At 43.0% G+C, this 16,702-nt stretch overlaps 1 protein-coding gene across 4 annotated transcripts in view; it reads right to left on the bottom strand.

The window, feature by feature from the left end:
* Positions 1-16,294, bottom strand: part of Tmem245 (transmembrane protein 245) — an 82,341-nt gene extending 66,047 nt beyond the window's left edge. For all 4 annotated transcript variants that reach the window (XM_052715027.1, XM_052715030.1, XM_052715028.1 and 1 more), the window contains exons 1-3: positions 15,699-16,294; positions 5,553-5,670; positions 3,805-3,906 (exon numbers count right to left, since the gene is read on the bottom strand). In XM_052715027.1, coding sequence (XP_052570987.1) covers positions 3,805-3,906; positions 5,553-5,670; positions 15,699-16,265 — 787 coding nt within the window. In that variant the 5' untranslated portion in view covers positions 16,266-16,294. The remainder of the gene's footprint in view (positions 1-3,804; positions 3,907-5,552; positions 5,671-15,698) is intronic.
* Between the last annotated feature and the right edge of the window lie 408 nt (positions 16,295-16,702).

Below are 16,702 nucleotides of genomic sequence, written 5' to 3'. Positions count from 1 at the left end.
TTCAAGTCCCTTATAAAATGACACTATTTGCACATAACCTATGCACATCCTCACATACACTTTACATCTTCCCTAGATTATGCAGAATACCCAACGTATAAATGCCACATAATTGTGGTAATATTGCCCTATAATGTGAAAATGTCAAGAAAAAAGTCTTTACATATTCAATAGAGATGTCATTTTTCCCAAAATATTTTTGATTTTTAGATGGTTGAATCCACAGACAAGAAACCTGTAGAAACATAAGGCTGACTGGACTTAACCCTGTATCAGAGTAGCCCAAAGGGAAGCCAACCCAGAAGGGGGGGGGAAGGGTACCCAGGCCACAAGAGGAGACTGAAAGACAGTAAAATAGAAAATAAAATCTTCCTGATTTTCTACTGTCAGAGAGATTTGTAACTATGGTTCTTTGTAGTGATTTTAAAGCCAGCTTGGTCTATGTAGTAAGTTGCAGACAGCCAGGACTACACAGTGAAATCTCATCTCAAAAAAGAAAAAGAAATCTACAGTCATCAGATATACTCACCAAATATAATAGAAACAATCTAAAAAAATTTTCTTAAAACATATGATCACTGTACAGGAGTGCCACACACTGCTCTGCCTACAGTAAATGCTAAAAATAATAATGTGTTCACGGACACACAAAGACATCCTTGGTATGAATATGCCTAACACATGTGTGACATGTGTGACAAAAGGGAATGGTCACGGTGACCCCGGAATTTCTGTGTGTTTTTAAAAGCTGATGCCAAGTGTGGTGACATACTGGAGGACCAGCCTGAGCTATACATCAAGACCCTGTGTTCCAAAAAGAAAAAAAATCTAAAGCAGCACAGAAACCATCAGTTAAGAGGCTGGAGATGGCTCAGGGGTCAAAAGCACTAAGGCTAGAGTTGGGTTCCCAGCACCCATGTCAGACAGCTCATAACTGCCTGAAACTTCAGCTCCAGGGCATCTGACATGCCCTCCCAGCCTCCACGGCACCTGCACACCTGTGGCATATGTATTCTCTGTGTGTGTGTGTGTGTGTGTGTCTCTGTCTCTCTGTCTCTTTCTCTCTCTCTCTCTCTCTCTCTCTCTCTCTCTCTCTCTCTCACACACACACACACACACACACACACACACACACACACACACACACACACACCTTTAAAAAAGACAGCATTAGTTAGCAAGTGCTAAAGAAGCCTTAGCTAAACTGATGCCAAGAAACAAATTCAGCAGAGATGAAGGTACAGTATCAGTTATACTTCTAAGTGTATACTAAGAATGAATCATACAAAATGGAAACTCAGAAAACACTGCATACCAAGAAGATGTAACACTTAAATACTAAAAACTACACAACATTATGGCTAAAAGAAATTAAAGAATAAATACATGGAGATGCATCCCACACTCACGAACTAGAGGTTGATTACTGGGGTGTGTGTGTGTGTGTGTGTGTGTGTGTGTGTGTGTGTGTGTAAAAGAGAGAAAGAGAGAAATACAATGTTCCCCAAATTACTGATGAATTCAACATCTTATCAAAATCCCAACAGACTATTATGTGAATATAGAAAAAAAAAATGATCCTAAAACTCACATGGCAATGAAGGGAACAGAAACCACTGAAACAGTCTGGAAAAAGAGAAAGCTAGAGGATTCACACTCCTGCTTCATCCAAACAATGACATAAGGACAAACACCAATGCCAAGAGAGAACCAAAGCATAGGCATAAACCCACACATCCATGCTCAACTGCTTCTTCACACGGGTACCAAGACCACTCAAGGAAGAAAAAACGTCAGCATCTTGTGCTGGGAGAAACTAGGTATCAAACATGCAAGAGAGAGGATGGACTCTTCATGCTACATCCAAAAAGCAACTGAAAACTGATCAATGACTTAAATGTGAGAGACAAAAATATATAATTCTGAAAGGAAAACAAGATGTAAATACTTATGGCCTTGGATACAGCCAGAATTTGCTAGAAATGACAACAGCACAAGAAAAAAAAAAGATTGGGCTTTAAAAATAAAGTGTCTGGAGAGATGGCTCTGCTATTAAGAACATGTACCGCTTTCTAGGATCCAAGTTCAGTTCCCTGCACCTACTTCAGGGTACTCATAACCACTTGTAACTCCAGCTCTGGGGGATCTGATGCCCTCTTCTGGCCTCTCTGAGTGCTGTACTCACATGTACAAACCCACATACAAGTACACATATATAAAAATAGAAAATTTTTAAATTAAATTTTAAAAAATTAAATTAAAAGGAAGCTACCAAAAGAATCAGACAACCCATAGAAGAAAATATTTACAGAGTGTGTATCTGCTCAGTATCCAAGATATTTAAAGAATTCAGTAATTCAGCAACAAAAGACAACTTAATTTTTAAAAGGACAAAGAGTATAAACAGACATCTCCCCAAAGAGATAAACAAACGGCCAGCAGATGCATGAAAAGATGCTCACACTACCAGTCATTAGAACACCTAAACCAAAGCCACAGTAAGAAGCCACTTCACACACTCTGGACTGCTGCTATCCAGAGCAATCAGGAAACATTATCAAGGGTGTAAGAATGTAAACTGCTGAGCTGCCCTGGAAGTAGTCTCATAGTTCCTGAAACAAACATAAATTACCATCACCCAGGAATCCTACTCTAAGGTGAATACCCTAAATTCATATGGCATGCATACATTGGAGCATTATATGATACTTCATAATATGTCCTTTTTATGTATCAATTTAAACATAGTTAAGAGTCTCAAAATTTTTAAATGAACAAACAGCTTCTTGTACATAAATGCTTCACAGAAGCACTATTCACAATACCCAAAAGATGAAAATAACCCAAATATTTGTGAAAGAATGTGTTCTATCTGTATGCTGGAATCCATGTACAGGTTTTCCTTTAATTTCAGAGTGATAAAAAATATTGTAAAACTAGATAGAAATGATGGGTACACAGTACTGGGGAAGTACTAAATGCCATTTTATAATAGTTGATGACTATTTCTTTATATTAACTATAATAATAAAAAGATAAAAAATAGTAACATGGGCCGGGCGGTGGTGGCGCACGCCTTTAATCCCAGCACTCGGGAGGCAGAGCCAGGCGGATCTCTGTGAGTTCGAGGCCAGCCTGGTCTCCAAAGCGAGTACCAGGAAAGGCGCAAAGCTACACAGAGAAACCCTGTCTCAAAAAACCAAAAAAAAAAAAAAAAAAAAAAAAAAAAAAAAAAAAATAGTAACATGATTTGTTAAAAACAAAAAACCTAAAACAGTTTAGATTAATTTGATTTTCTGTTTAGAAACCACTTCAGGTTTTTAAATATATTCAAAGAGATTTTGCCTTGGCTCTTTTTTTTTTTTTTTTTTTGTAAGTTACCATGCTGGTTGGTTTTATGTCAACTTGACATAAAGGAGAATCATTTGGGAAGACAGAACCTTGAAAAAATTCCCCCATCAGACTGGCCTGTGGTGCATTTTCCTGATTGACGATTGGTGTGGAAGTGCCCAGCTCTCTGTGGGTGGTGTCATTCCTGTGCAGGTGGTCCTAGGTGCTATATGAGAAAGCAGGCTGAGAAGCCATGGAGAGCAAGTCAGTCCACTATGGTCTCTGTATCAGTTCCTGCCTTGAGTTCCTATCCTGACTTCTCTGTGATGGCGTGTGACCTTTGACCTGAGAGTCGTAAGATGAAATAAACCCTTTCCTCCTCAAGATGCTTTTGGCCATGGTGTTTATCATAGCAATAGAGACAGTTATCCTCTCAAAATACTAAGAATATATTCATAATAGACTATTTCTTACCAGCAGACTCCTTCCCATTCTGTTTTTCATAAAGGGTGCCCACAGACATCAGGAAAACAATAACCAGGAATACTGGAATTCTCCATGAGCCAGCCAGTGATGCTGAAAATTATTAAAAATTAACATTTTTAGTTAACAGAGCAATTAGATATACATGCTAATTAAGAAATCATTTCACAGGGGAAAATGTTTTTAAAAGATCCTTGCAGGCAAACTCCAACTCAAGGACAGTTTCATTCTTGCTCTCAAAGGATCAAGGCATGTGCCAACCTACTCTTAAGAGGTCAATCCCCTAGCGGGGCGGTGGTGGCACACGCCTTTAATCCCAGCACTCGGGAGGCAGAGCCAGGCGGATCTCTGTGAGTTCGAGGCCAGCCTGGTCTACAGAGCGAGTTCCAGGAAAGGTGCAAAGCTTCACAGAGAAACCCTGTCTCGAAAAACAAAACAAAACAAAAAAAAAGAGGTCAATCCCCCATCCATTACAGGTACCCACACACATACCCCTCATAGGTTTCAGGTCACCCCAAACTCAAGTTCAACCTACATAGTACCTAACACTAAGACAAACAGTCAGGCACTGATCCTGAAGTCAGGAAGTCAGCCTAATTTTCTGAAAATGGCACTAGGTTTGAACTCAGTCTCAAAAAAGGGCCCAAAAAAACCAAAGGCTGCAGCCAAAGCTCCCACAGCAGACAGTTAAGCCCCCAAGCACCTGCCTTCCCTGAGTTCACATGAGACTCCCTCCTCTGCCTTCTGCAAACTCAAGTGAGTCACATAAGGGGACCCTGCAGATAAACCTCATGGTTCCAACTCCACAAGTCTACAGAGTACTGCTCTCTTAAAATCAGACCCTGAGCAGACAGTTTTCAGTCAGCTGGGCTTAGCTGTTGCTTTCTTGGGGGCGGAGGGGGCAAACTTACAAAAAACGGTTAATTCTAAAAGCTACTTGAGGCTATCTGCTGCTCCAGGATGCTCCATTATTTTGTTTTTAAATTACAACTTATTATTCCCATCAACTCAGACTCAGAAACAGGTTTTGCCCAATCATGTGAGTCATGCTGAAAAGCCATTCAAGAGCATTCAGCAGCAGCACTACCAGCACCAGCACCTCAGCTAACAGTGAGCTGCTCCACGGAACAGGAAACTCATGACTGAGTAGTCCTGCCATGGAACATCTCTGTGGAGCAGTGAGCTGTCTTTCTGATGCTTCCTGAAGTTCTGGCATCTCTCCTCATGACCACAGGTCTGCTTAAGCTACTCTTTCACAGGATGGACAGCCCTTCAACTCTTAGGAAGCAGTTTTCCTATTTCATGCACTCTTCTTGCCCAACCTCCTCCCCAATTCCTGACACAGGCCCTTCCTCTTAGCCAGAATAAAAATCTCCAGTCCTTCAACAGGACCCAAGCGCCTCTTATCATCCTTGGGTGCTTATCTATCTCCTCCCCAAGTTAGCCACAAGCAAAATGAGCGAGAGGGTCACCACAGCTGCAGTCTGAGGTGCACTTATCTTCAAGGACTTACTAAAAGAATGTGTAAGGAACTTAGAGATCAACATTTGGAAGCAGAGTATCTTCACTGAAGATTAGTGAAAGCTCAAAGCTCAACATTTTCTATAGATTATGTCAAAGAATTTTAAATGTAACACAGAACACTAAGAACTCACTTTCATTGGTCAACCTCTACTGACCTTAAATTTCAGTTATTGGGAGGTTGTTCTACGAAGAAGAAGAAGAAAAGAAGGACCCACCTATATGAAAAAGCAGTATCATCCAGACAGGAATCGAAACTGCTCTCAAGTAGCGTTCAGTGTTTGCATTCCACTTGAATGAAACCATCAGCACATAGCCAACTACCAATGTCCAGATCTTAAATAAACAAAATAGACACAGTTGTAAAAGACAAACAGCAAAGTGCATGTATTCCACAACATCTGCAGCATCTGTGTAATGTAAGCACTCCAGACACAGTACAGATGGGCACTATGGTGGCGGGCCTGGGTCTTACCCTCTATCTAGACATGTTTAAATAGGCATTTGAAACTCAGGTAGTAATACTTAAATAACTAATAAAGTACATTGTTTTAAGACGTACCAAAGTTCAAAATTCACTTAACTTTTTTAAAAAAAGATAAAATAGTTAATATATAAGTAGCAGATTTAAATTAAAGCTGTTCTTGTGGAATTCCTACAAGTTTATGTTGATTAATGTCTGGATTGGGGGTAAGGCTAAAAAGCAACCGGTAAAAAGATCCCATATTTTAGCTTATAAAATGTTAGTATGAGGGTCATTGTTTGTAAAACTAAAAGAACTAGCTGAAGTATGAGCCTGCTGACAATGTAAGTGACAGATGTTGAGACCCTAACCTAGAGTTATATATTCCAGTTAAAAAGGTGTCTGAAAAGAATATTACGAGAAGAAATAGCACAAGTTGAAAACAAAACTAGGCAGGGTCCCCCTCCTCCATCCCCCTCCCCTACAGCTAAATGATCATCACTAAATTAGCATCACAAAGCTGCCAAGTCCCTATATACACATAACTCTTTTCAAGAGAACACTTACAAAGAACAATCTGAGAAGAATTTGTGAATTTAAAATTCAAGTAGGCTTGAACCTGGGGGACAGGTTAAAAGTAAAAAGTCGGCTTGCATGGTTTCCTTTTTTTTTCCAAGTTTTATTTTGTGTGTATGGATTTTTGGCCTCCATGTGTGTCTGTGTGCCATGTGCATGCCTGGTGCTCTCAGTGGCCAGAAGAGGATGTTGGATTCCCTGGGACTGGAGTTACAGACAGCTGTGAGCTGTCATGTGGGTAGTCAAACTCAAGTCCTCTGGAGGTGCAGCCAATCTCTTAACTGCTGAGTCCAGCCCTAGCAGTCTGCTTTCGTAGCCATAGGGTAAAGTGGTGCTAGAAAATGAAAGCAGAGTCTGCTCAATTTTCATAAGGAGAGAGTGACCTTAGGAAAGGGAAGGACTTCAGCACTACTGCACTCAACGGTGATCAGTCCCCAGACAAGTTAGTCACTCAACAGAAAGGCTAGAACCCAGCTTCTACGTCAGGATTATGAAAAATCTGTCAACAGCACAAGTTCTGAACATGCAACCATGAAAACTTAATCCAAAATCTGATGCATACAAGTCTGAGGTGTTTCCTGCAGTGAAGTCATGTGATTTCACTAAACCCTGGTTCTAGCCCAAGTGCACACTTGCACTCACTGCTCCTACACAAAGTGTTTTTTAATTATGGAAAAAAAACGACTTTTTAAGTATTTTCTCGGCATCACGCCACAGCACATAGGTACCAGACTATTCTATCCGTGGAGTGCACTGTTAGAATTGTTGATTTTTAAAACTGCTTACATAAATAAATAAATTCAGGTGATTTTTGGCTTGAGTCCATGACAGACTTTCCAGCAGTTTTTGAAATGGCCCTAAAAACAGCCTTGACATTTGCACTGTGTGCTAATGCAAAGTGACACTGTCAGCACTGGTTATAAAATCAAAATATCAATCAACTCTTAAAAACACTGAAAATGTGCCAGGCGGCAGTGGTGCACACCTTTAATCCCAGCACTTGGGAGGCAGAGCCAGACGGATCTCTGTGAGTTTGAGGCCAGCCTGGTCTACAGAATGAGATCCAGGACAGGCACCAAAACTACACAGAGAAACCCTGTCTCAAAAATAAATAAATAAATAAAATAAATTAAATTAAAAAAATACTGAAAATGCTGTGCCTGCAGGTTAAATATGTGGCCAAGATTTAAATCTCTATGTAAAAAATAAAATAAACACATTCATTCATTAGTATAAAAATTTGCTTTTATCTTTAATAAATGATTAAGGTCATCTATACACCAAAGAATCATCTTAAAATATGTTTATGAGGCTAGAGAGATGGCTCAGTGGTTAAGAGCACTGGCTGCTCTTCCAGAAGACCTGAGTTCAATCCCCAGCACCCACATGGTGACTCACAACCATCTGTGACTCCAATTCTAGGGGATCTGATTCCCTCTTCTGCCCCCACAGGTGGTGCACAGACATACATGCAGGCAAAACATTCATACATATAAAATGAAAATAAATTTTAAAAATGTATATATACTTAAGATTTTCTAAATGTTTGATTATAAACCTATTTTATATAGCTACAGAGCTAAGATCACATAAAATTTTCTCAGGCAAAAAGGGGTCATGAGTGAAAAGTTGGCAAAGCTCTGGGAAAGTTCTAATCAAACCCACAGTTTACACAAACCTGGGAAGAGCAGGAACAGAGATCTGCTGACCTACAAACTAAGGTACCCACAGCTAGAACAATGTGCTAACTCAAGGCAGATCACATTAATGAAAAGAAATGCAAAGCTGTTCTTTCACATCCAAATCCCAATGTACCAAACAGGGACTGAGGAGAGAGCACCTAAATTCAATAGTCAATGTATAAATGTCTGCTTATAAAAATGAAAATTGGCACCAACAAACTACATGAGCAATGAAATTCAGGCTAAGAAAGTGAAAGAAAATTATAATATGATATAGACTGCTGTGGGATGGTCTGTATGTCAAATTACTCTGATTGGTCAATAAATAAAACACTGATTGGCCAGTGGCTAGGCAGGAAGTATAGGCGGGACTAACAGAGAGGAGAAAAGAAAGAACAGGAAGGCGGAAGGAGTCACTGCCAGCCGCCGCCATGACAAGCAGCATGTGAAGATGCCGGTAAGCTACGAGCCACGTGGCAAGGTATAGATTTATGGAAATGGATTAATTTAAGCTATAAGAACAGTTAGCAAGAAGCCTGCCATGGCCATACAGTTTGTAAGCAATATAAGTCTCTGTGTTTACTTGGTTGGGTCTGAGCAGCTGTGGGATTGGCGGGTGACAAAGATTTGTCCTGACTGTGGGCCAGGCAGGACAACTCTAGCTACAAAAGACATTGCTAGATGGGTGAACTCTCTGGCTTACAAAGTAGAGAATATCAACATTTGATAGCTATTCTCACATAGTGGATGTCTTAGTTAAGGTTTCTATTGCTGCAATCAAACACCATGACTAAAAGCAGCTTGGGGATGAAAGGGTTTATTTAGTTACACTTCCACATCACAGCTCATTGAAAGAAGTTGGGGCAGGATCTCAAGGCAGGAACCTGGAGGCAGGAACTGAAGCAGGAGCCATGAAGGAATGCTGCTTCCTGGCCTGCTCAGTTTGCTTTCTTATATACCCCAGGACCACCTGCTCAGAGGTGGCAATACCCACAGTAGGCTGGGCCCTCCCATATCACCAATAAATGTCTACACACTTTGTCTATAGGCAATCTGATGGAAGCATTTCCTTAGTTCAGGTTCATCTTCCCAGATAACTCTAGCTTGTTGGGGGAAACGATTATCTGGGAATAGGCACACAGCTTCACTGTCGCCGGTGCTGACGCAGAAATAATTGTGGAATTACGAAGCCACATATTTCAGTCCAATATGAGAATAAAGTATTCCAGCAACCAATAGCTGTCTAAAAACAGAGTAAGCACCTATCTCTAATGATGTTTGAACATGAGAAGTTGGAAAAGGCTGCCCTCAGCAAGCAGAACTACAAAGGGTATGCATTTCCAGATTAAGTCTGAGAAGTTATCTGTACTTACACGGAATCTGTGTCACTAAGAAAAAAAGAAAAGAAAAAGTAACTGAACACCAGATTTCTTAAGCGAAATTTTGATCTAAAGAAAAGCATGTTATTTTTATCCAGTAAACATGAAGCTCACAGATTACCTTGCTTCTGGCTAAAACAGCTCCCCAATTCCACTTCCAGGACTGTTCTACAGAAATACTAGTGTGCAGATAAATACAAAATATTCAGGTGTCATTTGCAATACTGCTCCAAAAATGGAAACGCATTCAGAATTGAAAAAGTGTGATGACTATATTCAGGAGCATGGTGTAAATTTATGCATGTGAAGTATAATGGTGAAAATATACTCAGCAACAATTAAAAAAATGAAAATAACCATCTTTGGGTAGCTGGATCCCAGGACAGTGCTTCTTTATGCTTGCTGTCTTTGCTGAATTTTCTACGGATATTTAATATCTTCATAAGTAGAAAAAGAAATGGTTTTTCCTTTAATATGTGCTTCCTTGGGTCTTATACAGTTTTACAAACATTTTCAAGTATTTCTTCAGAGAGACTCACAAAAATACTGTTAGTTCAAAAGACAGAGCACACACTTGAGTTTTGGGATAATATAATTCCCAATGGTTAAAACCATTTATTACCTCTGAATTTGTTGGAATACACACAAATCTATCATAAACACAGGCATCCGGGACAAAAGTATTTATGCCACAGCAGGATTAAAAAGAAAGAACTGTAGCTGCAAGCAGTACCAGCAAAGGGTCCACAAGAGGAGGCCAGGTAACAGCCCAGTGAGAGCAGTGATGCACAGCATTCCATGTTTTAATATACATTATCATGACATAAGATCTGGATGATAGAAAAAGGTTTCTACAGTATAGTGTATGTATGTATGTATACATGAAACAAGACAAAAACGTATTTGGTATGTTCACCCCTGTTCAGAAACAAATTTAGAAAGCTAAGTCAGTTAACAACAGCATCTGTGTGTGGGAGTGACGGAGAAGGGCGACAATTGACTCTGACCATATAAATCGCTATGCTGCTTAACTGTTCTTTATATAACAAGCCTGTTCTCCTTGATAAACTTTTCACATCCCAAAGCACTCTTTAAAATAATTTAATGATCACATTTCATGCAAGTCTGGTTTTTTTTTTTGGAGGGAAAGGGTTGTTTTATGGCCTGGGGATTAACCCCAGGGCTCACACACGGGCAAGCAGAGACTATCACTGAGCTGCATTTCCAGCCTTCGGGTTCTAGTGCCGGATCCCTTTAGAGTGTTGTTCTGTTTGATACAGGATCTCACTGTGTAGCTCATGCACACCTCAAATTCACAATCCTCCTGTCTGGGCTCCCCAAGCACTAGGATTACAGAGCCACCATCCCTGGCAACAGTGTTTTATTCACTAGCCCAGAAGTCAACTTCAAATCCATTTAGCCTTACGAGTGAACCTGTTTGTGTGGGATTTTTCTCCCAGGCATAAATCACAGAACCACAGTTGACCCGAGGGCATACTTACCACATTTATCCTCTTAAATATTCTATGACCTTTCCAAAATACATAATCCAATCATATTCTAGCACCCGTGTGCTAGACATTATATAAGACTGCATCAAATTTAGCAGCATTTACTTAGCTCTCCAAGGAAGGCAATCACATTTTCCTTTCACGAGACACAATTAACCACACATGGCATACTTTTCTGTTAAATAACACAGTAAGTGTTCAGTGGGTTAAAGTGCATGTGTGCACGCAGGCCCCCCTGCCCACATGAGAACAAAGGCTGAAATGTCTGCCTCAAGCATTTCTCCAGTTTTTCTTTCTTCTTCTTCCTCTTTTGTTTTTCTGAGACGGGTCTTTCACAGAACCTGGAGCAAGCTACCAGGCTCCATCAGTCTCCATCTCCTGCCCATGCACCACCACAGCTGGCTTCTATTTGCAGTCTGAGGGTCACACTCAGGTTCTCAAGCACTTTCCCCACCGAGCCACCTTCCTGGCCCCCTTTCCTAAGTCTCTCAGACAGAAGGCAGCAGACTTCCCCTAATCGCTGCTGGAGCAGCAACTGCTTCAAGTACTTCCTTCTCCTTCAAGCTTTCTCCTACTTTGAAAACTGTTCTCTTTGTCATATGGTCTGTGGAGTCAGGAGTTCTTATAGGCAAATCTTTAATTGTGAAAGAACTTCCTCTAAGCTGCTGCCAGGTAAGCAGCAACAGGCCTCACAAGGGCTTCCAAGTGGAATGGTGGAATGCAAGGCCGGCCAGGGTGCATTTCCTAGGGTCTCTTGTGGCCCTGAACCAAGACCTCAAGGAGACTGAGGCATCACCCAAGCCAACCCTTCATTTTGCACAGCTAAGAAGGGTTGAGTGGCCCAGAGTAAGGCGCTGGTCACAGGTCACAAAGCACGTTACTGCTACAGCCAAGTTTATAACTCAAGGTCTTCTAATCCTTCAGCCCTCACTGTTTCCAACGCTACTTCTTTATAAAACTGAGGCAGGCCAGGGAAAAATCAAACCGACCGTTGCTGCGCAAACTCGAGATGGCCTTCCCCCCTCCCCCAACAAGTCTGAACAAAGGGGAAGAGGGGATCAAAGCATCCTCAGAGAGAAGAGGTGAAGCAGGGACACTATTAGACTTATCCTGCACAGCCCCGCATCACCAGAAGAGTTACAGTGAGCACAGAGCATCAGATCAATCTTCTTCTTAAGCCTTCTGAAATGACTAAGTCGGTATTCTAACACACCTGAAACTGTTGAAAAAGGTCTGCTGGCAGCATGAAGGAGTATCATTCACTTGTAACCAGGGCACAGAGTTGGAGGGAACCAGGGTAAAGAGAAGAGCTTAAGTAATCCGGAGTGGGACAGAGAGGAAGAAACCATTGAGGGTAAATGGTAACAAAGGAAAATGAACAGAGGTAGAAACAGAAAGGAAAACCCCACAGGTTTTTCCTGAAACACTGCACAGACAGCAGGATAAACAGACAACATGGGTTTCTAAAGAAGCAGAGTCCAGGGGAATAGCTGGGACTAGACCAATTTTGATATTCTCTAGATTTTTTTCCTTTTAACTGAAGTCAGTTTAGCTTTCTAAATTAAAGATTCAAACACGTGCTTGGGGAAAGTTTCTTCGCCCTTACTGAAGGGCACCAGGGAGTTCTGATGACAGCCGATCTTTGCCTGTCAGCAACAGGTTGAGAGTATGAACGGATCACTCTCTCGTTTTTCCAGATATGAAATCTCTTCCTCCTACTGGACGGGGCTGCTCTAACAAGGCAACTGTAGCAGTGTTAGAAGCTAGTCCAGGGCCTAATACAGAGGTGGATCTTGAATGTATGAATCATCAGGTCACTGAATGTGTGTCAGCTCACAGGGTACTTCTCTCTGCCTCCCTCATGCAGGCTCACATCTACAAGTTGTCTAAAAGCATGACGGCTGCTGTTTTGTATCAGGCAGCCCTGCCTGGGCTCACAAACCCAAACACTGTGGTCTATGACAGAAAACGTACAGTAGGCCCCTGCCCAGGGCACATGGTAAGCCTCAACCAGTGCTGTCAGGTGAAGGCTAACACGGCTCACTTCACGCCACTTCCTGCCCCTATCTGATACAGCTTTGGCAAAACTCAGCTGACTCTTGTTTTTCTCCAGTTGCGATCAACTGGGAAGCACTCAGCTTTAGTACTCTTACCACGTACCACACTCTTCTAATTCAATCATAAATTTCTTTTATAATGGGCTTGTTGGGTTTTTTTTCTTTTTCTTTTTTTTTGTTTTTTGTTTTTTTTTTTTTGTTTTTCAAGACAAGGTTTCTCTGTGTAGTTTTGGTGCCTGTCCTGGAGCTCGCTCTGTAGCCCAGGCTGGCCTCGAACTCACAGAGATCCTCCTGCCTCTGCCTCTGCCTCTGCCTCCCGAGTGCTGGGACTAAAGGCGTGCGCCACCACCACCTGGAGTGCTTGTTGGGTTTTTTATCTACCTTCTCATCTACCTTTCTCTCATCACTGTGACCAGCTGAGTTAGGAGCCTTTCAGTAGCATTTATTAAAGGGCTGTGCGTACAGACCAGGAGTAAACCATGTTATTGGCACATATAAGAGCCTGAATCTAACTCCCAGAACCCCTATAAAGCAAAAAGCATGGGTCTGATTTTCTGCCCTCCAACACCCAGACTCAACACATGTAAACACAAACATGAAGGGTATCCTCAGTAAAAGGATCCTCAACGGTACATACACTGAGTTTCACACACACCTTCCTAAGAGCCCAAAATCCAGTCTCTGAGGGACATGCAGAAATGCCCCGCCTCCTCTCCTCCCTGCCAATTTACACCCGAGCATCACCTCTTACTCCAGGTGAAAACATACACTATTCATATAAGGTAGGCCTTTCCTTTCTCATTTCCTAGAGTTCAATGGATGACACCTGTCAACAATTGAAATATTATATTACAGAATCTGTAATCATGTCTGAATTTCTTGAGGACTTTTCTTATAGGTACATAATGGTCTTTTATATGAGGAATCTAAACCATGTAGCTGACTTGTTTAACAAAGGGGCACTAATTTTAGCTTCTTTTTTTTTTTAAAGCTTTCCCCTCCACCACCCCCGAGACAGGGTTTCTGTGTGTAGCCCTGGCTGTCCTGGAACTCACTCTGTAGACCAGGCTGCCCTCAAACTCACAGAGATCTACCTGCCTCTGCCTCCTGAGTGCTGGGATTAAAGGCATGCACCACCACACCAGGCTTTTTCAAGCTATCCTTAAAGATTGATTTTTGCTATTTTTATGTTTGTGTACATAAGAAACAGCCATGTGTATGCAGGTGCTTACAGAAATCAGAAGAAGATATTGGGATCCTTGGAGTTAAAGAGTTACAGGAGGTTGTCAATGACCAACATGGCTGCTGGGAAGGAATTCAGATCATGTGAAAGAGCAGCAAGTGGTCAACCTCTGAGTCATCTCTCCAAGCCCTGAATTTAACTTAAGAGTGAACCATGCGGCTAGAGGTATAGATCAGTATTTGAGTCTTGCCTAGAGTTTGCTAACACTTGGGTTTGGCCCCCAGTACAACTTGTAAAAAGTGTACCACAAATTTGTCCACTGGATACCTATCTTTAAGGCAGTCACGCTGTCTGATCCTTGTGGCCCATAACTGTGAGAATGTACACTTACTTCTGCGTATGTCTGTTCCAATAGGAATTGCTAATTTATGAGTCTGAAGGTATAACTCTGTAGCACACATGAAGCCCTGGGTTCAACCCCTAGCACCAAAAAAATAATGTGCTCATATACAATTATATGCACCCTGAAGACAGAGTACCTAACCCTGTGTTCAATCAACTTTACACTTGAACCAAGAGGTGAACTGATGGTCCTAGGATCAATTAGCATTCTACCAACACCCTTTGGCAAGTTGAAATCTGCTTAACAAATAAAGACAACTACATATTTGTAACTTAATACTGTCAGGTCATATTAACTTTATTTCATTAACAAATGAAGTGAATAAAAGTGAAATTGTATAAGGTGTGTACACACTGGGCCTCATGCACTCTAGGATGTTCTCTATCCCTGCAATACATTCTTAACCCCTGTGGTAGTTTATCGATCCATATTCTTAACATTCTTAACCATTAAATAACTACTTCATTTTAACCTTGCCCAATAAATATGTGGACAAACTGGCCTGTGATGTAGTCTGAGTCAGGAAATGTGTCTCTAAGAGTATCCTTGAAATTCCTTTCAATTCGGAAGTTCCTCAATTCCCTAAGCATGACACTTGGGCGATTCAACCATAACCTACCTCTCTTTACCGGTCCACTGCTAACCTAGACCAGAAAGGGACGTGCAAAGGTCCACACATAATAAATGCAGTAGTCATAGAAAAGCACCCAGAGTCACACACGAACTATATATAGTGAAAGAACTGAACTCTGGGACATCACCGGCATGAAACGAAACCTTTAGTTTGAGAGCTTGAGTAATTCGAGTTAACCAGTTCTAATTAACCCCTAGCCTGGTAAGAAGTCAGTACAAAGGCGAGTTGGACTCGAAATCTGACACCCTGACGTGCCTGCCAGATGTGCAAAGTGGGTCAGCACGTCTCAGCCAAGGGCCCTTTTCCCTACAAGAGGGCCGGTTTCAAATCACACCCGCTTCTCTAGAAGGAAGCGCGCCAAGTTCCCCGGGCGTGGGAAGGAGGGCGGTCACCCACGCTCACTGGAGCACGGGTGAGGACCTTTGGCCTCCTTGTCGCGGGCGTCCCGGGTCCCGCCAACCCCCGCACGCACTCACCCACAGGCTGCTGAAGTAGTCGAGGCCCCGGCAGATGAGCGCGCCCGCGTGCGCCAGCAGCACCTGTACGCCCAGGTAGCTGCCCAGGCAGTAGAGACCGTAGAGCAGAGGGCCACCGGCGCCCAGCAGCAGCAGCAGGCGGCGGCGGCGCAGCGCCTGCTCGCCCAGGGCCTCGACGCCGTAGTCGGCGAAGCAGAGCGGCAGCAGCAGCGCGGCCAGGACGATGGGCGTGTGCGCGCGGTGCAGGCGCCGCAGCCACAGGCGGCCCAGGCGCGTGAGCGAGCTCTTGAACGGGTGCAGGAAGGTGCCGCACAGCACGGCCCAGAGCAGCGGCCGCAGGAAGGCCTCGAGGATGAAGTACACAAGCACCGCCGCCCCGCAGCACAGGCACACGAACAGCACCGCGCCCGTGTTGTAGAAAGCCTGTTTGATGGGCTTATCGAAGCGCAGCGCCAGCGCCGCGGTTCGCGGGGTCTCGCCCGGCCCGGCTGCGCGCGGGGCCCGAGGCTCCGGCCGGGGAGAGCCCCGCGGGCTGGGCGCTTCGGAAGGGCCGCCGCGGTCGGCCATCGCGCCTCTGCCTGGACCGAGGGGCGGGCCTGCGAGCTGGCGGAGGAGCGCGGGCGGAGGCGGGCGGTGCCGCGAGGGCTTGTGGGTTCTGTAGTACCCAGACTGCGGGGAGAGCATGCGCTAGAACCCAGGGAAACTACAACTCCCAAGAGGCTGAGCACAAAAGCCCTCGGGCCCAATGGTCCTTATGGACCAGGTAACAAGTTTTGAAGGGGTCCAAGGAAACGAAGTAGGAGACACACAGTACAAACTCCCCTTCTTTGATTCATGTCAATTTTTCCGGAGGCAGGATTCCAAAAGAGACGCTCCCAGAGATAGAAAACACAAGCTGTGCTTTATGCTTGGGAAGTATTTCTAAAAACACTGATGCACAGACTTAGTTTCACTGATTTACTTACTAAATACTTATTTTTTTTTAAGATTTATTTATTTATTAT

Source organism: Peromyscus californicus, unplaced genomic scaffold (assembly GCF_007827085.1).
Source record: "Peromyscus californicus insignis strain IS unplaced genomic scaffold, ASM782708v3 Scaffold_5__1_contigs__length_169319896, whole genome shotgun sequence".
NCBI classification, from domain to species: Eukaryota; Metazoa; Chordata; class Mammalia; order Rodentia; family Cricetidae; genus Peromyscus; species Peromyscus californicus.
The sequence above is the reverse complement of the archived record's forward strand: the minus strand, read 5'-3'. Positions and strand labels throughout refer to the sequence as shown.